General features: G+C 41.4%; 1 protein-coding gene across 1 annotated transcript in view; it reads left to right on the forward strand.

The window, feature by feature from the left end:
• LOC147421733 (FKBP-like peptidyl-prolyl cis-trans isomerase family protein) overlaps window positions 1–16,798 on the forward strand; it is a 55,880-nt gene extending 39,082 nt beyond the window's left edge. Inside the window, exons 3-4 of the mRNA XM_086502889.1 lie at window positions 14,985–15,127; window positions 16,450–16,798. Of these exons, the coding sequence (XP_086359015.1) occupies window positions 14,985–15,127; window positions 16,450–16,492 (186 nt within the window). The 3' untranslated portion in view covers window positions 16,493–16,798. The remainder of the gene's footprint in view (window positions 1–14,984; window positions 15,128–16,449) is intronic.
• Window positions 16,799–22,547: the final 5,749 nt, after the last annotated feature.

Raw genomic sequence — 22,547 nt, forward strand, 5'->3', positions numbered from 1 at the left:
ATCATAACGTTTGAAATGTGCTCGTCACTCTTTGAAACCAATTGTTCCAGTCGATAATAGGTGAGGATTTTTGCCAGTAGTTTTCTATTACCTTAGGTGCCTCATCGAGTTGCAAGGGTGGTAAGGTACTCTCCCAGGATCGAACTTGAAGTGGTTCATCAGGTGATTCTTGAACACTGGGAGGTGTGGATTCCTTTGTAGCTTCATGAAGGTCCACTATTGTAGGTGGAGGATGTGAAGAAGCTTTTACCTCTATGGATGCATTACATGAGGAGCTAGAAGCTTCATGGGACTCTCCCCTTCCTGAGCTAGGTGGAACAAATCGTTCTTTCTTTGGTACCCAGACTAGCTTTGGAGCGGGTGTGTAGCATTCTGTGATTTTTTCTTTCCTCTATCGTCGATTCGTTTTGGAGCTATGAGATTGGGCTCACATGGGTCAGGTGATAGGTAAGAACACAATCTACGTTTTGGCACCCAAATTTGATCATTTTCTTGATAGTAGCCTTGGGCTTCCAATAGTCGTTTAGAAATCCAGCGCCACGTTTTCTTTCATTTCTTGGAGCGAGTGGAACGTTTCTTACAAGGCTTCTGTTTTTTAGCACTAGCTATGGTCGCTAAAGAAGCTTTAGGGACCCACTTGTATGTTTTCTTCGTTATATTAGGATGAGTCTTGTCAGAAGCTATATGCATTGCTTGTAGCATATTTAAGGGTACAAGTGGTGGTATTTCATCCCCCTCAGGTGTTACCCAGGTCGTCCCCCTATTTTCCCAAGTGTCTATGGTTGCTGCTAGGTGGACCCAATCCACATTGTCCGACTCAATCATCCCAGGTAGTATATCCATATAAGGAGAATCTTCCCCAATATCAGTGTCCTCTTTACACTTGTAACAATACTGCAATGGGGCCGAGTGAACTGTGGTGTCAGATCTATGATCAATTATAAACCTGTTTCCTAGAGGATGTGCTCGACCCGTCACAAGATCCACTCGAATGACATAATCTTGGAACTGCAAGTAGACATGGTTTTTAGACCAGTCATGCACCATTTTTGCTTCCCTCATGAAAGGACGTTTTAAGATCATCTCCGATGCCATAGTGTGTTTGGAGAAATCCATAACAATAATGGTAATCCTTATTTTATGTCCAAAGACCTTGATCTTGAGATCTTCTAGCATCCCAATAGGTTTAACAATAGACCCATTGGCCATCTTCACTACTATGGTTGTGGTCGCAAGGTGAGGTCTTCCCATAGTTTCCCAGCAATTTTTAGTCACAATGCTAACCCCAGCGCCACCATCAAGGATTCTCTTCACAGTTAATCCCTTAGTAGTGATTGGTATAGTCGCATTAGATTCATCACCCTCAAAGTATTGTCCCAACTTGTTAACAGGTATTTCTATAACAAGGTTCTCATCTAGGTTCGGTTGTGGATCTATGTATTCCTCCTCTATTGGCATCTCCCCAGATCCATCCATCTGTGCAAATTGTGGTAGCCCAAACTTCAATTCTCCATTGAGGAAGGCTCGAAGGGCTGAGACTAGCTCGGGGTCTTTATATAGTTTGGACATGATGGTGGTTCTAACTTCCGAAGACATGAAATCTATCAATTTGGCAATGTTTAACGGCACCTTTTGGCCTTGAGTCCCTTGACGTGGGGAAGATGGGATCTCCATTTCTTCGATAGGATCAGGTAGTCCCTCTGTAAACATTCTTTCCATCAAGAAGTGAGTACGCCCACTTTCCCATGACTTTAAGTCACTTTCTTCTTGGATGACACTAGGTATGTCCAAGGGTCTATGGACTTGGTGAGGTTGTTGTTGCGTAGGGAACACGGTGTCTGTAATCTGGATCTTCCTAGGTGCTGGTTCTAGATCCCTTTGGGTATCTTGTACCAAACTTCTTAAATGCTTGACTCGCTCAATCTCCTCTGTAGGGTTTGGGTAAGTTCCTATCTTCTTTTTGGATCCTGGCCATTGTGGCTCATGAAGATCTTCCTTGTTGGTTCATATGTTAGTGGTCGTTTTGGTCTCCATGGTTTCACTTGAATCAGAATCTTCTTCAGCGTCGTTCATATATACGGGGTCGTCACCAGTCCCTATGTTGGTCTTTGAACTGGGGTCTGACTTCGTTGCTTTTTGTGATCTCTTTCTTCGTGTTTTCTTCTTTTTCTGAGATTGGGCAATTGATGCCGTGTCTCTTTCCTCAAGAATATAATTTTGTTTTTGGAGCATCGATCGTGTGAGTACGTTTACTGGTACCACGGGTGTACTTGGTGATGGCTCCTCGGTAACTTCAATCAAGTTTAATGGCGTGATCTTCGGTGCATTTGGATTATTTGGACATTGGGCAATCAAATGATCTATGCCACATCGATTACACATGAGTATCGCCATTGTAGACGTGCTCGCTTGATTGGTTTGCATTAGTGTGGCGTTCTTTTGTAGCCTAATAGAACACTCGGCTACACGATGTGGACCTCCACACTCATAGCATTGAAGAAGTGGTCTCTTAGCGGTGTAATTGATATTTTGGCCTCTTGCCGCAAGAGCAGCTACTTGATATACAGGTTTGACTTGTCCCCAATAGTCCTCCATGTAGTATTGTGGACTTTCTTCAAGCACATCCATCCCATAGGCGATATTAGGATCTATATCTTCCTCATAGCTTCCAAATAAGCAATAGATGACTCACAACCCACTTGATTCACAGAAGTGATTCTCGGATGTGGTGGTTGCGGTCCTAGCACTGGAGGTGGTAAGGGTGTTGTTTGAACAACATTTTGGGCCCTAGGGACCATGTGTTGTGCTGTTTGTTCAAGAGGTGGGGCCGGCATCAATGCAGGCACTCGAGGTGTGTGTCCATGCTAAGGTTGGTCTATTGGCCATCGCGCGCTTAAATACTATGCAATCCTTAGCTTGATGACCATACCTTCCACATGCATTGCAGTTCCCATTGAATTTTACTCTAAAAGTAGGGCATTCACTGGTACTATGCGGTCCGTAGCATACTGAGCACCATTGTTGCTCCCTTCTTGGATACATATGATTGTTTTGCGGAGCACGATTGTCTCTAAGACTCTCTTGAATAGCCTTGGTGAGATCTGCTAAAGTCATCTCAGATATCTTTGGCTCCTTAGCAATAGGCTTTAGGGTCATTGGCTGATGCCCTGATGCTTGCGAGCTAATAGATTTAGGCTCAACAGACACTCTTTCTCCTTGAATCATTAAATTATCCTCCAATTGGATCGCATTGGTGGTGACTGCTTCCCAAGTGGTGATACCTCTAATGATTAGGCCATTGTAGATATCCTCATGTCGTAATCCTCCAATGAATCTATCAAGCAATTGGTTATTGTTGAAGCGCTCATTTGGATTACAACGAGAATTCAAATGCTTCAAGCGACATATAAAGTCTCTCACCGACTCTCCTTCCTCTCGTTGGGCTTTCTGGAGCTGAGAGGCTACACCCCAAAGCACTCCCTCTCGTATGTATTCTTTTAAGAACAGTCTCCTAAGAGTAGGGTAAATCGTTTTTTCTTCCACCCTTAGGGTTCTATACCAATCCCCAGCCTTTCCACTTAAGGTTAGGCTTAAAGCATTGCTCTGATGTAGGTCATTGTGTTCTCCTAGAGAATCGCATATTTGTTCAAACACTTCGATATGCTTTCTCACATCCCGTCTCCACTAAATTTTTGTGTGAGCTTGGCTATTTGTACTGCCTTACTTCTAGGCTCTCTATCAGGCGTGTTACGCATATTCTCAGCAATAGATCGACCAATAGCTTGAGCAAATGTTGCCAAGTCACCTAAGTTAGCAGGCACCGTGGGTGAAGGTGCTCCAGAGACTACATGTGGAGTAGGTATTGGCATTGGGCTTGGCGCATAGGAAGCCCTTGGGTTCCACGTTGGGTACGATGTTGTGCCATGTGGTGGTCCATAGTTCATATGAGTGGCCCTACGCATAGCAGACGTCGGATGTGACATGCTAATGCTAGCCGGTATAGTCCCATGGAAATAAGAACTTGGGTGTTGTGGTTGTGGAGCATAGGTAGTTGAAACAATGGGAGAGGTAGGGACTACATGAGTACGTGGACCCAGAGGTGTATACGATTGCTACGCACTTGTAGGTACTATTGCAGGCATCGAGCTACCATGTAGCGGTGCTTTACTAACAAACGAGGTCCATGGTGTGTTTCTTGGCATGCCCATCATTGGGGTAGGCATGGTATCCGTGGTGTCATCCAGGGAAAGATGAGCTAGACTTGGAAAAGTAAAGCTATCACTTGTGGGCTAAGATTGCATTGAGACCCCTGGCGAAACAACATATGGGGGATCGATGGGACTCACTGGGGGAGTCTCCATTTGTGATAGAGTGGGTTGTTTCCCTTTGCCCGTGTCTAAAAATCGCATAGGATCCGTCGAAGGTATGTTTATTCCTCGATTTTGCCTCTCGGACTGGATAATCCTATGGATGACATTGCAGATCATGTGTTGTTGTTCCTCTAGACTAGTGGCACTAGATGTGGATTGTACAACTTCTAACCAACCCACATGGTATGTGTAGCCCATGTATAGGTGGGTCAAAGTCTCCGTGTGTAGGTCATATTCCCAATTTTCATTAAGAAATACCCCGTCCAAACTTGGTCTACTAGAGGGTTGCCATGAGGTGGATGCAATGTTGCTTCCCGTGTTTTGACCTTTAGTCACCGCTACCTTAGAGGCGACTTTGGAAGGTGGTAGCTCGGTAGGGCCCTCATTAAATGAGGTAGGTAGAATGTCCACGTGGACACTCTGAGGGAGTGTGGGATCTACAGGAGATGTGAATGGTGATTCTACTTCCCCACCCTCTTCGTTTACTTCACTAGCTGTAGGTTCAGAGCGCGTAGCTCTACTAAAAGTTTCCATCAAACGGCTAAAAACACTAGTTCCAGGTTGTTGGGCCCAGCTAGGTACGGTTTCATTTGTTCCCCCAGGGCTTTGTGTAAGATGCTCTTCCATAATATCGTAGTCAAAGAAAAAGTCGCTAGCCGTTATATTTGGGTCTTGGGTTGCACTACCTTGGGTCCCCGCCGAGGGCGTAGACCCTAGCGTGGAAGGATAGTGAGTATCCCCGTAAATCGAAGCACTAGCTAGTTGTTCGGACTCTAGCACACGACTAGAGCGTAGATACATGTGCTTTGGGTGCCCTACAAGTGTCGGCAAGTACCCTCAAAGGTTACTTGCTTTGTTTTGTGGGTGTTTTGCATCCCGTTTTCTACTTGATTTTTTCTTGTTTTTGATGTTTTTTGAATGTTTTTTTAATGTTTGATTTTTTTGATTGAAGTGTGTGATAGCTCGAAACGAGCGTATCACTTAAAGGGTCGCTGTGTGCTTTACAGCACAATTTTCGGGCATTTGACGTTCCGTTGGTCCTCAAAAATCAATTTTTAGCTACTTGTGAAGCTAAAATTTGTTTTTTTTTTAAAGGCGACCTAGGCCTAGGCCTTAGCGTGAGCTTGGGTTTGGGTCTGGGAGATATTCCGATCCTGGTCCTACCTTTAAATTTTTTTTTTATTTTTAAGAATAAGGTCGCCGCGGCCTGCGCGAGAGCGCACACACACACTCTATCTACCTACTTCTAACTAATATACCTACTCTTACACACTAACACACTCTATTAACTCTCACTAATCTACTTCCTACTTACTGTACACAGAAAACTAACTACCTTAATACACAGAGAATAAACACAGAACCTTTGAAATCTCCATTAACAAAAAAAAACTAACTACCTTAATACATAGAGAATAAACATAGTACCTTTGAAATCTCCATTAACAAAAAAAACACACAGTATAATACCAAATCTCTCTTCTCAACACACACACACACACTCCTTCCCTACCTTTCTTATAATTGAAATTGCACCACGGAGAAGCACAGAGTGCTACTTGAGCTTGGTGTATGACATTCCCCGGCAGCGGCGCCAAAAATGTGTGCGTATGTCGCACGTGTCAATGCAAGGAACTTGCCGATACACCGTGTGCGAGCCACAAATGGCTCCAAGCACACAACAAGCCTAAACTAGTAAGCTCAAAGAAGGCGATGGTGTGTCACTCACCGCTCTACGCTTGCTTCGTGGAGGATTCCTCGCCGCGAAGAAGAAGGAGCCGCCGCTTCGCCGCGCTCAACTGTTTCGCCGCCGCCGTCGTGCCTTCGTAATGCTCGATCGCCCACACACACTCTCTCTCTCTCTCACACACACACACACACACACACACACACACACACAAGGAGGTGAAGAAGAAGAAGATGGAGATGGAGATGGAGCAAGAGCACTCTTCTATTGCACAAATGAGAGAATGAGTGGATTTTAGGTTTAGTTGACTTTTATATGAGCTCACCCCATTCACACTTGGGCGCCCATGCTTAGCCAACTAATCCCTTGAATGTTCCAGTTAGAGTGCGCCTCTCATCGGCGATCACTCTTACCCTTTTCCTATTGGACCGACAAGCCCGGTACCTGACTCTACCAAATAAATAATACAATGTCCGCCGTAGGTTAGAACGTCCGTCGTAGGTGATAGGGTGTGCGTGAGCCGTGAGGGTTAACATACAATGATTGTGATCTTTCAATTCAAGAGGTTATCTTGAAACATCAAGACTTTTGTAAGTCTTTTGGTTTCAAGTGCCAGCCTAAATTACCTTTTTTATATACCGTTTGGAAGTTCTACAAGAACCCTATAAAGCCTAGATTTATAGCTGCTTCTTGTAACACCTCTTTGACCGAGGTTTCCAAATGGCTTAGTTATTGTTTCAAAGCTATTTTACCTAGCGTAAATGGATTGTGGAAAAATATGCTAAAGGAAGCAGACGTACCTACCGATTCAAGTTGGAGTTTAAATGATTCAGCAGGTGTGATTCCCGTTTTAAAGTTTTTGAACTCTTCAAGAAGCCTTAAGGAGAAATCTTATCCTTCATGTCTCCAAACTGTTGACTTTACTACGCTATACACGAAGCTAAATTTGGAGGACCTTAAATTTAGAGTCAAGTCTCTTATTTCAAAAGTTTTTGCGTACAAGCTTGAGAAGGATAGGTATAAGACATTGCTAGTAGAAAAGTCAGCCTTGAACTTTGACTTCTTATGGTTGAAAAGTAAGAATGTAGATGTAGACAAAGGAAGAAAGAGAATTATCAGGATTGTAGATGACATTGACATCATATCTTGGTTAGATTTTCTTTTGGACAATTTATATATAACCATCGGCGACTCTCTTTTCAAGCAAACAATTGGTATCCCTATGGGCACCAATTATGCTGTTTTTCTTGCTAATTTCTATCTTTTTACTTATGAGTTTGATTTTATGGAGCGTCTTGTCCTTGCTAACACTTGCCCAATATTTTTGCGCAAAGTTATGCAATGTAAGACACTTTGTAGATGATGTTTTTGTCCCTGACGTTCCTTCTTTTCAAGATTTTATGTACGTGAATTCGAGTTCTGTAGGCGGAGGAATTTATCCCAAGGAGTTTTGTGAACTCAATTGTACCACAAATAGTGATTGTTGTGCCTTTTTAGACCTTAAGATTTTTGAGACTCCCTTGGGATTAGAAGTAGATATCTATGATAAGCGCCTTGAACCAGAATATGCCAATTTAAATATCATCCGTATGCCTTACATTTCTTCGAACATTTCTCTTTTAGCTAAGTACGGTGTCATTTGCTCTCAACTATTTAGATTTTCTCTTCTTTGTTCTAGTAAATCTGCTTTTGTTGTTCAATCTTGCCATCTTATTTCTTTACTAGTTGAAAAAGGATACTCGTTCAAAAGAATCCTAAAAAACATTCGTTCATTTTTGCATCGTAGTAAGTTTATTTTGAATGTTTCTTTCTTTGGAATGTTCAAGATAATCAGTAGTAAATTCAATAGAAGTGGGGAGCTAAAAAGCCCGCTTATTGTTTGACTTAATAACACCTTACGTTGTTGTTTTGATCTTTAGCGCTTCTAGTATTTTTACTATAGCTTGACAAATGCTAGCCTTTATCATGGCTGAGTATGCCCATCACCTCCGGAGGGTGATAGAAACTCAGCTCGTTGGTTTTGTAGAGTACGTTCAAAGCATGAATGACCTCTATATAAACCTGCACCTACTCTTGGGCACTGACAACGTGAGTAGGGATGTCATAGCTGTTGTCCAAGCTATGCATGATAAAGGTGATAATCTTATTCTTCCTGTTTGGACAAGCAGCGAAGTTGAGATCACATATTGTCAAGTTTGGTTCTTTGCTCTTCGTAGGTTTGTAGTAGTATTCATTTTTCGATTTTGTATTTAGCTTAGCTGAGGACTTAAGAATGTGTTCCGTTAGAAGTTGTTGTGTGAAGTTTGATTTCTAGGATTAAGATTTTAAGATGTCTTATTCTTTTTTGCTTAAAGTTGAGTACTTGTTTTAAGCCAAGTAAGTTGCGTCAACTTATTTTACACATGCCTTTTCTAAAAACATTTTTAAGTTAATAATGTTTTGTTTTATTTAGTTTTGTTTCGTAGCAAACAAAGTGATCGAGTTAGTTTGTTTGTTTGTTTTTGTTTTTCTTTTCTTTTCTTGTGTCCCTTGCTTTTGTAGTTCTATGAGTGCTTTATTCCAAGGTGGAATCCGTACGTACGTACCTTACGATTCCGTACGGTACAACCATACTGTACGGTACAGTACGTACCGTACGGTACAGTACAACAATTTTTTTTTTATTTGGGTGTTTTTGTTTTTTTGTTTTTTTTTGGGGCCATTTTCTCCACGGACCACTCGCGCTAGAGGCGCTTTCAGATTGGGATAATAGGGTGAAAGGGAGAGAGCCTTAGGCTTTTTTAATTGACTAGGATTACAATCTCTCTTTTGAAAGGTCTGTGAACTTAAATTTAGTGTAATTTTCTTTTTTTACAAATGGTACGTACCAATCACGTACCTAAAGGTTGGTTCAGTACAGAAGTACGTTCCGTATGTACCTAAACCGTACCGTACACTACGTACCTTTCCACCTTGCTTTATTCCCTCTTATAATTTGTGAGTTCATACTTTTTTGAACTTATGAAGGTATATATCCTCGGAGTAGGAGGTTGTTTGAGCGCCGGTTTGAGGGGTGGCTCTGTGGTTTGCCGCCACTGTGAGTGCACCTCGTCGAAGGAGGTCCAGGTCAAAAATTTTGCAAGTTTAGGGTCCTTCGCAAAATTTATCATTAACTTTGTCGCATCATCGACCCATTTCCGATGTTCCATCTCTTCAAGCTCCGCTGAGTAGGTCGGGGCAGGTCGTACTCGCATGAATCTTCTTCGTGATCTCTTCTGGCATCGTTGGATGCAGAGGAAGTTGTCTGTCCTTTGCTTGAATCCATAAGTGCCACGTAAAAAGGATCGGATTTCCCAGTAGAAGAGAAATCAGCCGCGCTCTGATACCACTGAAACAGATTTGGACACTCCAAGTCAAGAATCTACCGCGACACGAAAGGAATTTACTTCAAAACAGTTCACAATCTGATTCGACACTAGCCCGGCGGAGTTCTGTGCCAAGAGATTTTGGCCTCAAAGACTGGTGTCCCTTTCGGTATTTCTTTTTATATTAAATCTGTGCTCAAAGTACAAGGGAGTGGGAGGGTCTCACTGTCAGACTCTACGTCCAGATGCCTTGAGAAGTAAGCCCGTCACAAAAATACGGAAGCGTAAACTGACGTTTAATTGCACTTCAAATACTCAAGAGAATTAGAGGGAGAGAGAAAACTTGACACTCCATTGGGGACCAGAAGATGGGCTGGTCCCCCCCCATAAAGAGAATATCTTTATTACTAAGGGAGAATCTTTACAAGCACAGGAACGGGGCATACGCCCGTCCTCTATTCTTTCTTCTGTTCTGTTCTAACTACTGACTGAGAAAGTGTTTCCACTTTCTTTCTGCTTAGGGGATTTCCCATCTTCTGCGAGACTGGTTGGAAGCTCTCAAAAAGAGAGTCTATCTTCCAAAACAGCTCATCGAAAGCTCTCACAGAGGAGAGTCCATCTTCCGTTATGTGTTGCCTTCATGCTCATTCATTCATGCATCGAACACAAAAGAGAAACAAGCAAAATGCACACGCACATGCTTGCTGTTATTTTCTGCACATAACCTGACATTCTTACCTGTGCACACCCCTATGCCGAAACAGAGGTCTTCTTCGCGATGGAATCGCGCCAAACTTGATGTAGACTTAGGATAAGGAGAGAGAAGAGAATTTCTATGGCTGGTCTCCTGAAAACAGCCCTAATCGAGGTGATTAAGGGCTGAAAACAGAGAATTACAGCAGCCGCACTCTACTAAGAGAGCGTCTACGGCAGCTTCTCGCGATGAAACTTCACCAGAAGGTGTCTATGACTGTGAGATCCCTTGTTCTTGACAATGGGAGCACAAGGCTACCACATATGTCGCAAGGGGCTGCTCTCAAGCTTCAATGGAGGGCTCCACCGCGTAGAGCACGCTCACATTAGGGGGGGGTAGGTGCACTGCCAGCCCTGAAAATGGGGGAGGGGGGACTCCTAAATAGCCATCAGGGAGAGGGGGCGCTAGGAAGAGAGAGAGGGTGAGAATGAGAGTGAGAGAGAGTTAGTTTGCATTGGTAAGTGTGCCACTTGGCACACTTACTTTCAAAACTTAAAAACCATTCAACTTTTGACTTTAAAAACTTCTAGCTCATTAATTAAAAAAAAGTGCAACTAACTGACAACTGCTACCAATGATTCTTTTATGAGAACACCAAAGGTCTGCCGGCGCAATGCCGCACGGGCACTGCACCGCCTTTACCTGTTCACACTTGTCCGGCCGCCCGCCCGGGCACGGATCGTTAAATTTAATTTCACGAAACTTACCCTAAGGCTTTATTAGCTTTATTAGCCTTAGGGTCACTGTTCTAAGGACCCCATCTCATTCATGTGCTTGTACTGACGCGCGTATTTTTCCTGAGCCTAAAATCTGAGGCTACTGCTTACCCCTTTCTGAAGACCCGATTTCCCAATCACTAGGGCTTCAGGGTAATTTCTGCTAAGGTCCCTCTGAGGTGTTCTAGCCCGCATTTAGGCTCACCTGAGGCCTTAGAACTGCTAGGTCTATTCTGGTGTGCACACAACTAATTAGATAATTCTTTTCTCGTAAATAAATTAATTATTTACAAAGTCTAACTTAGTTACATCCCTCTTGGTTCTAAACAGTTGACCTCAACTGTAGAGCGTCAACATAACTGTGTAAGATGTCAGGGTAGTCCTTGAGATCGGACTCAGTCATCCACTTTGCATCTAAAGGAGTGTAATTCTTGAACTTGACTAAATACTTTCGATGTAGACTCCCCGACTTGAGTTGTCTCTCCGAGTGGTGTATTATCTGTTCAGGTTGAAGGATTTCCTCAGTCTCTTCGACTTCTGGAGGATCTTCTTGTACGGGCGCCACTGGAGGAGGTCCAACATATGGTCGGAGGAGACTGACATGAAAAGCATTGTGGATGCGCCAGTTAGAAGGCAAATCCAATGTGAAAGTCACATCATTGACTTTATCTGTAATTTTGAAAGGGCCGTAAAATCTATGGGAAAGTTTGACAACTTTCCCTTTGCCAACCCGCTTTTTCAATCTAGCTTTCTCAAACCGAAGCAGGACATATTGTCCTTTTTCAAGATTGAGATTCCTTCTGTGCTTGTCTGCTTTTCTCTTCTGTTGCTCTTGAGTACGAAGAATCGCTTGCCTTACTTGTTGATGGGCAATATCAATATTGCGCACAAATTCATCTGCGGCGAAGATGTTTTCTTTGGTCACCATAATAGGAAGTAAGAGTGGCTTCCCGTAAATAATTTCGAAGGGGGCTTTACCAGTTGAGGAATGTATGGTATTGTTATACGCAAACTCAACTATTGGTAAGTACTGTTCCCATTCGGATTGTCGTTCCGAAACATAGCACTTAAGGAGATCTAAAACAGTGGCATTAGCGATTTCGCTTTGACCATCTGTTTGAGGGTGATAAGCTGATGAAAAATCAAGCTTAGTTCCCAAGTTTTCAAACAATGCCTGCCAAAATAGACTAGTCATGCGGGGATCTCTATCGCCGACAATAGTCTTTGGCAATCCATGGTGTTTAAAAATCTGAGCTAGAAATATTCTAGCCATGTGATCAGCTTTGATCGTCTTTTTTACTGGAAGAAAATGTGCTTGCTTACTGAACCTGTCTACTATAGTCCAGATTGCATCATTTCCATTCTTGGATCTAGGAAGATCCGTAATAAAATCCATGGCAATACTTTCCCATGGCGTGTTAGGCACAGGGAGCGGCTGAAGCTTGCCATAAACTTTATGTCTGTCATATTTCACTTTTTGGCATACTAAACACTCACGTACATGTTTTTCAATGTCCGCACGGAGTGTTGGCCAAAAGAAATACCTTTCGAGGGCACTAGTGGTGGAAGCAATTCCCCGATGCCCAGCATAAGGAGAATTATGTGCTTCATCCATCACCTTTTGTCGTAAGGGTTGAGCTATGCATATTGCTTGTTGACGATAGAGTGTATTATCCTTGATAGAATACGGTGGCTTTGAGTGACCAGCTTGAAGATCTGCCCAAATTGTGGCAAAGTCTGGGTCTTGAGGATACATCTCGCTGAGAGATTCTAGTTCCTCATGATAAATTGTTGTTAGTGCAGTGATCTTTGGACGCCTGGAGAGAGCATCTGCAACTGCATTCTTCGTTCCAGAAGTGTGTAAAATCTGAAAATGAAACATTGAAAGAAAGTTGGCCCATCTCATCTGCTTTTCTGATAACTTTCTTTGTGTGAGGAAGTAGCGAAGACTTTGATGATCTGTCTTGATAATAAAATCAGCTCCTAATAGATAGTGTTTCCAAATGGAAAGAGCATGAATTACTGCCATTAGCTCTTTCTCGTATATGGAGACATGCAACTCTACATCTTTAAGGCGCCGACTTTCATAGGCTATCGCGTGACCCTCTTGGTTCAAAACTGCTCCTACACAATCTCCAGATGCATCGCAGTATACCTCGAAAGGTTTGCGAAGATCAGGGACGGTAAGAACGGGTCCGTGACTGAGTAGATACTTAAGCTTTTCGAAAGCTTGTTTTTGTCCAGACCCCCAATGGAATGGAATCCGCTTCTTTGTCAGGTCATGGAGGGGACCTGCTATCGCGGCAAAAGCTCGAATGAAACGCCGATAATAAGAACAGAGGCCAAGGAAACTTCGTACATCATGTACTGTAGTTGGCGTAGGCCATTCTACAACTGCTTGAATCTTATCAGGGTCCATTCTCACCTGGTTGTGAGATACTATATGGCCCAAATAGTGGATTTCTTTTAGAAAGAACTCACTCTTCTTAGCATTCACAAATAATTTGTGTTTGCGTAATTCTTCAAACACTAAGGCGAGATGCTTATAGTGTTCGTCTTCCGTCTCTGAGAAGATTAAGACGTCATCAAAGAAAACGCCTGTAAAGCTTCTGTATGAGTGGAAGATTCTATCCATCATTTTGTTGAATGTAGTTGGTGCATTAGTGAGCCCAAAAGGCATCACTAAGAATTCATACAACCCGAAGGTTGTTCTAAATGAAGTCTTATGCACATCCTGAGGAGCTATGCGGATTTGATGATAACCGCTCTTCAAGTCTATACGACTAAAGACACTGGCTCCTTGTAACTTATCAAGAATGTCGTCAATCCGAGGGATTGGAAATCGATTCTTGATTGTGATCTTGTTTAGAGATCTATAGTCTATGCACATGCGGAATGGTAAGCCTCTTCCACAAGGGCTGGTGTCCCATACCACCAAGCCCACACCGGTTACGGGTTTGCGGGCAGAGCTGCCTAGGGCCTAGAGTCCAAGTGTGGTGATCACACCAGATGTTTCACAAATGTAACTCAAGTCCTACTTATAGGACTTTATAACCAAAGGGCCAGGTTGACACTGGCCGGACATACTGCAGGCGCCCATCTCGATGTTTGGGGACGTAACAATCCTCACTCCGAACCCACAAACTCAACAAAAGAAATCAAAGAAAAGACTGTACCCCGAATATTCTTACTGTTCCTTTTGTTTACTAATATTCTGCTACACTCCAAACCAAAATGTGCTCTGAAAAGCAAAAAATTGAAACTTGAGACTGCTAAGTCTAGGAGGCTTTTCAAAGCTCATTGCAAAGAATTGATGTTGTTTTACTGCAAAGCTATGATCCCAAGTGATTCTTTAGGTCAAAACCAAGAAGATACGCATTTTCGTTGGGATCTAATCTTGCTCAATCTTATAAATCAAGCCACATTTTAAATTTTGCTCATGCATAATTTGTTAAAAAAATAAATTTGTCACCAACGTTCAATTGTCCTTTTGTTGAGGAATTAACTATGATTTATTGATTTTGAAATAAACTTTTGACGTTGTTCCTATTTTAATAGCTCATTTCTCTTACTTTCGGTTTCAACTATTATCTTGGGTATTGCTTACATAGCATAGATATTAATGTATCCTGGTGCAACTTGAAATTACATAAAAAACATGCTTTACTTCTCGTAGGATCAGATGCATGAAACCTGTATATTGGACCCGCGCAACTTAACATAATTTAATGCAGTGTCCAAGAAATTTTCTATAAGGTAAACTTGTTAATTTATGTACAGAGTATATAAATAAGTTGTCTACATTTTTTTGCCTAGGCCTCAATAATTTTCTCTAACCTTAGGGTACCTATTATTCAGATACATCACATGCAGTATTCTTTATGGGCCCAAGTTCTTTATCATGGTAAGCTCAAAAGTCTTCAGGAAACAATTTTTATAAATGCTGTGATTAGTGTATAAAAGGCCTTGAGAAGGTTTTTTGAGATTCTCTTTTTGATGCACTTGGTATTTCATTCAATTTTGTCTTGTTTTGATACCTAACTTGTGTTAGAGGCCGAAAATGACCCACGAAACAAACTGGTTTGAATATTAATATCTCCTGCCGTTTTTCAGGTGGCAGGAGAGTTTTCAGAGTGCCCATCTGGGAAGAAAGGTGGTGATCTTGGGTGGTTTCCACGCGGAAAGATGGCTGGTCCTTTTCAAGAAGTTGCTTTTGCTACTCCTGTCGGAGTTTGTAGTGCTCCTTTCAAATCTACGTAAGTACATGTCTATCTCTGAAAGGTTTATGTGCAGTGAAACATTACCCCATTTTTGATCCATGAAGAAGATTTTTACTGTTAGAGGCTCAATCTTTTTGGTGCCGATTTGCAAGTTGGGGAAATAGATCTTCTGATAGTAGATCCTTAGAAAGCGGTCTTGCATGACATTCCTGAATCAATATTGGTGGGGAAGAAAGTGGGTACATGCAGCCAGGCTGGGTTAGTCTCTTCCTGATGGGGTGTTGTTGGTAGTGCATAGGTTGGTTTCACGTTTAGGACTCTTTTGAATTCAGGAGTAGAGTTCTTGGGAAGAGCGCATACACCATAATCATACATCAGCCAGCTTATGCATACACCTACTCCATTGGGGGATGGTGCTGATTAACCAATCAATTTGAACAGTGCATCCAACTCTTTTAGATTCGTGGTTAGACAGGTGTGTATGGGTCGTGACTCACATGCTATGACTTGACCAAAAGACACATCACTGTTTCACCACATGTTGTCACGTTTCAAGTTGCACACAAAGGGGGCATATTGAGAGAAGAGGTTTTACTTAGGCGGACCATGAGAGGTGGCGCTTTGTATTATTAGGTTTGGTACTAGACTTGGGGGAGAGATGTTCATGTAAAGGAAGATGTGTGATGGAGCTTAATGTAAATTGTATCATGGTAACTATTTTGAGGCTATTACCTGTTACCTGTACATCTGTTAGAATGTGAATTTGGGCTTGTTCTGGATTCAATTAGATATATGTTGGTGGATCATCTTGTAGGTATTTGAAGTTTGTGTAAAGGAAAAATGGGTAAAAGAGGAGGTGGGGGGGGGGGGGGGGGGGAAGGGGGGGGTTAAGTTGGCCTCAAGGTGTATGCTGAAATGTTGTATCGATTGTGCGCTTCTGCTTCTATCGGCTGTAATATATCAATCGTAAAACCAAATGTGGTTTAGACTTTTATGTTTGGTCTATGTTAAATCTATGTTTTTTAAGCAAGTTGCTCTGTAGTGTAAGACTTCTTCTGGACTCAAATGAGATGCGTACATCTTGTGTGGTTTTGTGTATGGCCACCTCAAGCCAAGCCTGGAAATTGCTGTTGCTCCCGGTTTCAAGCTTTTCGATTTCGAATGTTTACCCTTTCACACTTCCCTATTGCATGAAAAGTTTAGACAGTTAAAGTAATAACTAACTGTTTAGACAAATAGGTGACTTATACAATCTATTTGTGAGTTGGGATTCAATAATCTCTTGAGACTGTCATTGGTCATCTCATCCTTGTAATAAACTTTCTCGACTGACTTTACTTCTGTTTTGTTTTCCTCAGGCATGGCTACCACATCCTCCTGGCAGAAGGCAGAAAGAATTGAAAAATGATTGTGATATATGAAGAAGAGAATTCTAAAAGGATAGAACATTGTTGAGATAAGGCGGTCTTATGTGAATATCTATGTTCGATGGGCCGTTGTGCGCCATCGGAATACATTTCATTTTGGAACGTTTTAAGCCTTGTCATTTTCTGAGAAACCAGAAAGGTTTTAGCCACTCAAGCTCTGATAACATCAGCTGTCTTTTTATATACTTAGTGTTGTTTATTCATTGTTGTTTGTACCAAATCCTGGTGCTTCTGAAGATTAAAGCATTAACAGAAATTATATTTTGCTTGCTTAGTGGTCTTTGAGTTGTTTGGTATTGACAAGTGGTGGCTTGCCACTTAGGTGCTCTGCATTTGGCTTGAGGAACTTGTATTTTTGTAAATTATAAGGTGGACTCTAATGGTATCTTTGATCTAGAAATTAACCAACAGTCTGGAGGATATAATGGTGGAAATGCAACTATAAATGCGACCGTGGTATGGGGCTTTGTTAATGCAAGGGGAGTGCATACACACATGCTTGAAAATGAATGAATGAATTTATAACTGGGTTTGATAACTGTGCCAGTTTTATTCACACTTTTTAAACATTAGATTAGATACATTCAACAATGTGTTTTATTTGATATTTAAAGATGGTATACTTCCATTGATAGAAAGGGAAGTTCGTTGCCAATGGAAACTCACCACTGCACATAATGATATGTTTAAGATAAATGTTAATGACAAACTAAACCTTGGATTTCATACAAAATATTCCGTGTTGAAGCTATGTAAGGTGATATTTGTGTTATCTTGACAGAAATTTAGCATTGTAAATAAGTATAAGATGGTACCTTGTAATCTTCTATAAAGCATGTTTAATTCTTTCAAAATGATTCTTTTGGGTTCGTCTCCGAATGTGTTCTTTAGTTGGTGTTAGAACTTTTCGTAGCAAGAATCTAAACCTTTATGATCTTGGTAAAGGTTGCTCTAGGTGAATGTGGCAATATGTTATGCCATTCCATGTAGCAATGTCAAAAAAGGCCTTGCTCTAACCTACGGCCTTGGAGGCCCTACTTCCACTCCGGGCGAGAATCCATTTTGTCACAATTTTAAGGGGAGCGGGAGCCTTAAGACTAGTTTGGTACTCGGATATTAAAATGTGCTTAGAGCATTATTATCTCTATTATCTCTTGTGATGGAAAACTTATAACATTTTTTTGGCAGGTAGTTAGCTGTGCATTTCCAAGAACATAGGAAACAATGTAAAGCGTCGTGTATATCTTTACTTGAGTGAAACAGAAATAGGCTTTTGACGTTCTAAAGAATGAAGGGCAATAAAATTTCCCGTTTCCAGTGATACTCACTTGCATATATGGAGTTTTTGTAGAGGTGAATGTAGTTTTTTTTAATCACATGAACTCCATGTACATATAGACAACAAGCTTATATATATATGTCCTTGGCTTTGTTGCAAATTTATGAAGAGCCCTGTTTGCAAGCTCAGATACTAGATACTATTTTAATTATACATTTGTTTGCAAGCTTAATAATGTCTGGAGGTGGCCAAAAATTTGATGTATTCTCCTCCAATGAGTCTGTTTTTGCATAACTTTTTCCAAAAGCTCCACTAAAAAGACATTTGTACATCAAAAAGCTTTAACATAAAAGCATAATAGTTTGGTTTCACAAACACTATTGCAAGAGCTAGAGATGCAAGCTAGGGATTGGTAATTGCTCTTTCCATCCTAATTTCCTTGTTATCTTTCTCCTTATTATAGTCATACTATTTTTACAACAACAAGATAAGTAAACCAACCAATAAATTTAACTCCATGTCTATATTCGTTTAGTTGGTTCAAAGGGCCAATATGCTCCACCACTTATGAGTGTCCAATTGATTGTCAAATTCACTAACGTTACTAACCCTATTCTTTATTTCCATCGATAATAGAAGAAGGGAGTTACACTGTAGCTGCAGTGACTGCATGAAGGTCCAGACACTTGCTATGCCCCCTCCTCTCTCTCACCCTTTCCTTTGTGGTATCAGAGCCTGTTGTTATCGAAATTGTGGCTTTGCAAGTGAAGTATTTAGTGGTGAAGAAAAGGCTAGTTGTGAAGAAGCCGACGTTTAGGCTTGAGTACAAGAAGACCTTGTGTGAGTAGCCTTGTTGTATGCTTTTCTATGACTACCGTAAAGAAACAACATGTTCTATTTCAATGAGTAGCATTGTCATATGATTTGCTATGACTATGGTAAAGAGACAGCATATGCAATAGAACTTGAATGTGCAAAAACACAATAGAGTGTGTGATGTGTTGTGTGGTGCTAAAAGTTGCTAGCACCACTACCTAAAAATTGATTCTCTCCTTTATAAATGTAGACACGTGTACATTTCAAACCCACCCACCCGTTTTGACAAGATGTACAACCTTACAAACGAAAGTTTTTCCAAATTGTGTACCGATTTTTAAATATTATTCCTAGATTGGTTGTAAGGAAAACTTTCACATTGGGTAAGTATGGTGTGCTTATGAAAGAAAATAAAATTCTTTACAGACTTCTTCTTTCAAACATGATCCGTAGGGTGCACAGATTGCTGATGGAAAGTCGTGTGATGATTTTTAGACACTTTGTGACATGAGATGAATTTTAAGGGCACATACAATGCTTATTGACATTCTCACTTAGACAGCCTCAATGGTGGAAGACGAAGTGCAATTTTGGAGACATGATCTCCAAGAGACTTCCGTTCTAGCAAACAAGAAAACGTAGCAAGATGTGGATATCCTAGTGTCCACATAACCCGCATAATCCGAATTAGTGTCCAACTATGGATGCATCACTGCTTCCAAAGCGTAAGCACTTGCTGACTGAACCCTTGATGTATCTCAAGTTATTTTTCACTGCTTCCCAATGCTTTCTGTTCGGATTTGTCATATACCTACTGACCACTCTCATTGCAAATCAATATCTAGTCACGTGCTAACCATGGCGAACATGAGACTGTCAACTGCCAAAGAATATGTCACCTTTTTTATCTCTACCTTTTCAGCATCCAATTTGGGGCAATCATTCTAGTTAAGTTTTACATATGCAACCATTGGGGTACTCAATGCTTTCCCCCCTTGTATGTTAATTCATTGTAAGACCTTGTGAATATACTCGTCCTGTGATAGTTCAAGTATTCCACGCTTACGATCTCTCTTTATACGCATACCAAGAAAAGGATGAGCATCACCCACATCTTTCATGGAAAATTTCTTGCTTATGGCATCCTTGAGAAGTGCAATCTCATCTTTTGACTTCCCGGCTATAAACATGTCATCCACGTACAAAATGAGTATGATGAGGGAACCATCGTTCAACCTCCTTGTGTATAAGCAGTGATCCTCTTGGCTCCTTACATAACCTTGGGATTAGATGTACTTATCAAACTTGATGTACCATTGCCTTGAGCCTTGCTTTAGTCCATACAAATATTTCTTGAGTCTATGCACCACTTCTGCCCTTGTTGGCTTCAGTGGCTTGATCTCAACACCTTCTGGATGCTTCGTGTAGACATGTTCTTCAAGAAACGTTGTCTTCACATCCATTTGGACCAATTATATGTCCTCAATGACTACTAAACCAAGCACAAGACACAGTGTAGTCATCTTGACTACTGGAGAAAAAATCTCGTCAAAATCTATGTCTTTCTTCTGCTTGAAGCCTTGCAACCAATCTAGCCAATACTTAGGTTCAAGATCTTATGCCGTGTATTTCTTCTTGTACATCCATTTGCAAGGCAATGCCTATTTACCCTCTATCAATACCCAAGTTTCATTTGTTAAAATCGATTTAAACTAAGATTGCATAGCCTGCTCTTCACGTTATCTTCCATCTGAATAGCTTCTTTGTAAACGATCGCGGCTCTGACCACGTCCAACTCTTTGTCTATGGCGATTATGGCCACTTGCCATATATGCATCTCCATGCCCACCACTATCGAGAGATTGACGTCTAATGAGCAATGCACTAGTAACATCACTAAACTTCAGTTTACTGCCTGGAGCGGAGTTACTAATCGCAGTATTGAATGTATCCCAAGAAGAAGGCAAAGGGCATAACAAGAAAACGGCCTTCATTTCATCATCAAAATCCATTAACCCTTTTGTTGTCAGCTGAGAAAATGTGCTATTCAACTAGTTCAAGTGTGCACTAATGGTGCTATCTTCTTTCATATTCAAAGCATAAGTTTCTTCATCAAGAAGACTTTGTTAGAAGCACTATTTCCATCCCAAGCTGTTCATAGAGACCCCCAAAGATCTTGTGATGTAGTCTTGTGCATAATCGTGAAGAATATGGTCTCTCCAAGATGTAATTCAATGGTGGCCATAGCACGGGCATCCAACTCTTCCCATTGATCAACAGTGTAAGCATTCTCTCTAAATTCTTTCAATGGCACTGTCAGGCCCTTGTTGACCAAGAAATCAAGAATACATTGCTTCCAAATCATAAAATTTGTGCCATCAAACTTGTTTATGTAGTACTCTTCCCTTTATGAAGAACTACTAGCAGCCGTAGGTCAAGAGAAAATGACCAAAGATTTATGGCAAAAAGTGATGGGAGAATTTTGATAGAGTTTCCCCTCGAATGGGAGCAGAAACTCAAGACAAAATGTAGCAGAATCACTGAGTTTAAGCAATCAAAAGTGCCATGAACGCATATGGTCGACTTCCAGAAAAAATCCAGTAGAGTCTCCTTTGTACGGGGAGCAAAATCTCAAACCCAACAATACAAAATCAATGCATAACGTGACAAAAGCAACCACTCGGAATAAGGCTAACGTAACAAACTGTCATGTGACCGTCAACTTGACATCAAAAGCAAAAACGTACGTTTAGATACATGGCTTGTGGCAAGGATACCGAAGGAGGGGTACTCCAACAACCTGTATCACCAAAAGTGTCTCAATATTTGAGAACACCTAGCTCAAGAGAACCTCACACAAACGTCCCTCCAAAGGCTAAACAAACTCAAGACTAGCCACAGTCTGTGAAAGGGCTCTTCAGGTCCGAATCTAAGAAACGGCCGGGAAAACTGTCAAAATAGCCAAAAAATGGCTCCACACGAAGTATTATAGGTAGTTATCGCAACTCATCGTACATGAGAAATCACGCACTAACAAATACCAAAAAACTCTTGCATGCAATGGAAAAATCCTTGCGAGGATGTCTGCTCTCAAAAGAGCTCAATGGCACTACGTGTACTCAAAAAATTATGCATTTTGTCAAAATGACTGCCAAAAATGTCTGAAAGGCATTGTATCTGTGCGTATGTGGAGACTTGTAAACCTGTAAAACTCCACGTGCAATGTCGATGCAGGATGCTACGCCTTGATTGAAAAGCAATCTATGGTTGGATCTCCAACGCTAACACCACCTGTAATGTCAATGTCGAATCTACTCCTCTGAGCAGTGTTCTCTCGAGAGACCGCTAACACAGAGAGTAGTTGCTCTCCGTGTCCTAGCAATTGAGCAAAAGTTTGGCTTGCAATGGGAATCATGGACTCATGCGAAATCCACACGTGTATGCATCAAGAAACCACAAAAGGCATGCATCCAAACTCTATCTATGTCTGAGAGTGATGTTGATGCGGTAAAAGCCAATGTCGGAGATATCGAGAAGAGTTGGTGCAAAAACCGATGTTGATGAGAGTCAATGCCAAACACTAAAATGAAGTAGAGTCAATGCCAAAAAAGTGGGTCAATGCCGAAAGCCAAGATGTGCACACACACGTTGTGTGTGTTGATGTCGGAGCTAGAGAAGTAAGACTCGATGAAGAGTCCGGAGCCAGAGACGGCGGGATGCTGATGTTGTAGAATCCCACACACCCAGAGTGTGTGGTCTTCTCTCTCTCTCTCTCTCTCTCTCTCTCTCTCTCTCTCTCTCTCTCTCTCTCTCTCTCTCTCTCTCTCTCTCTCTCTCTCTCACACACACACACACACACACACTAGAGATGTAGAAAAGAAGGCCAACAATGTTGTTATTTCTTTCTTTGTTGCGTTATCTTCAGTGCTGCTCT

The sequence above is a fragment of the Adiantum capillus-veneris genome, chromosome 27, assembly GCF_014529385.1.
Source record: "Adiantum capillus-veneris isolate H3 chromosome 27, ASM1452938v2, whole genome shotgun sequence".
NCBI lineage: Eukaryota > Viridiplantae > Streptophyta > Polypodiopsida > Polypodiales > Pteridaceae > Adiantum > Adiantum capillus-veneris.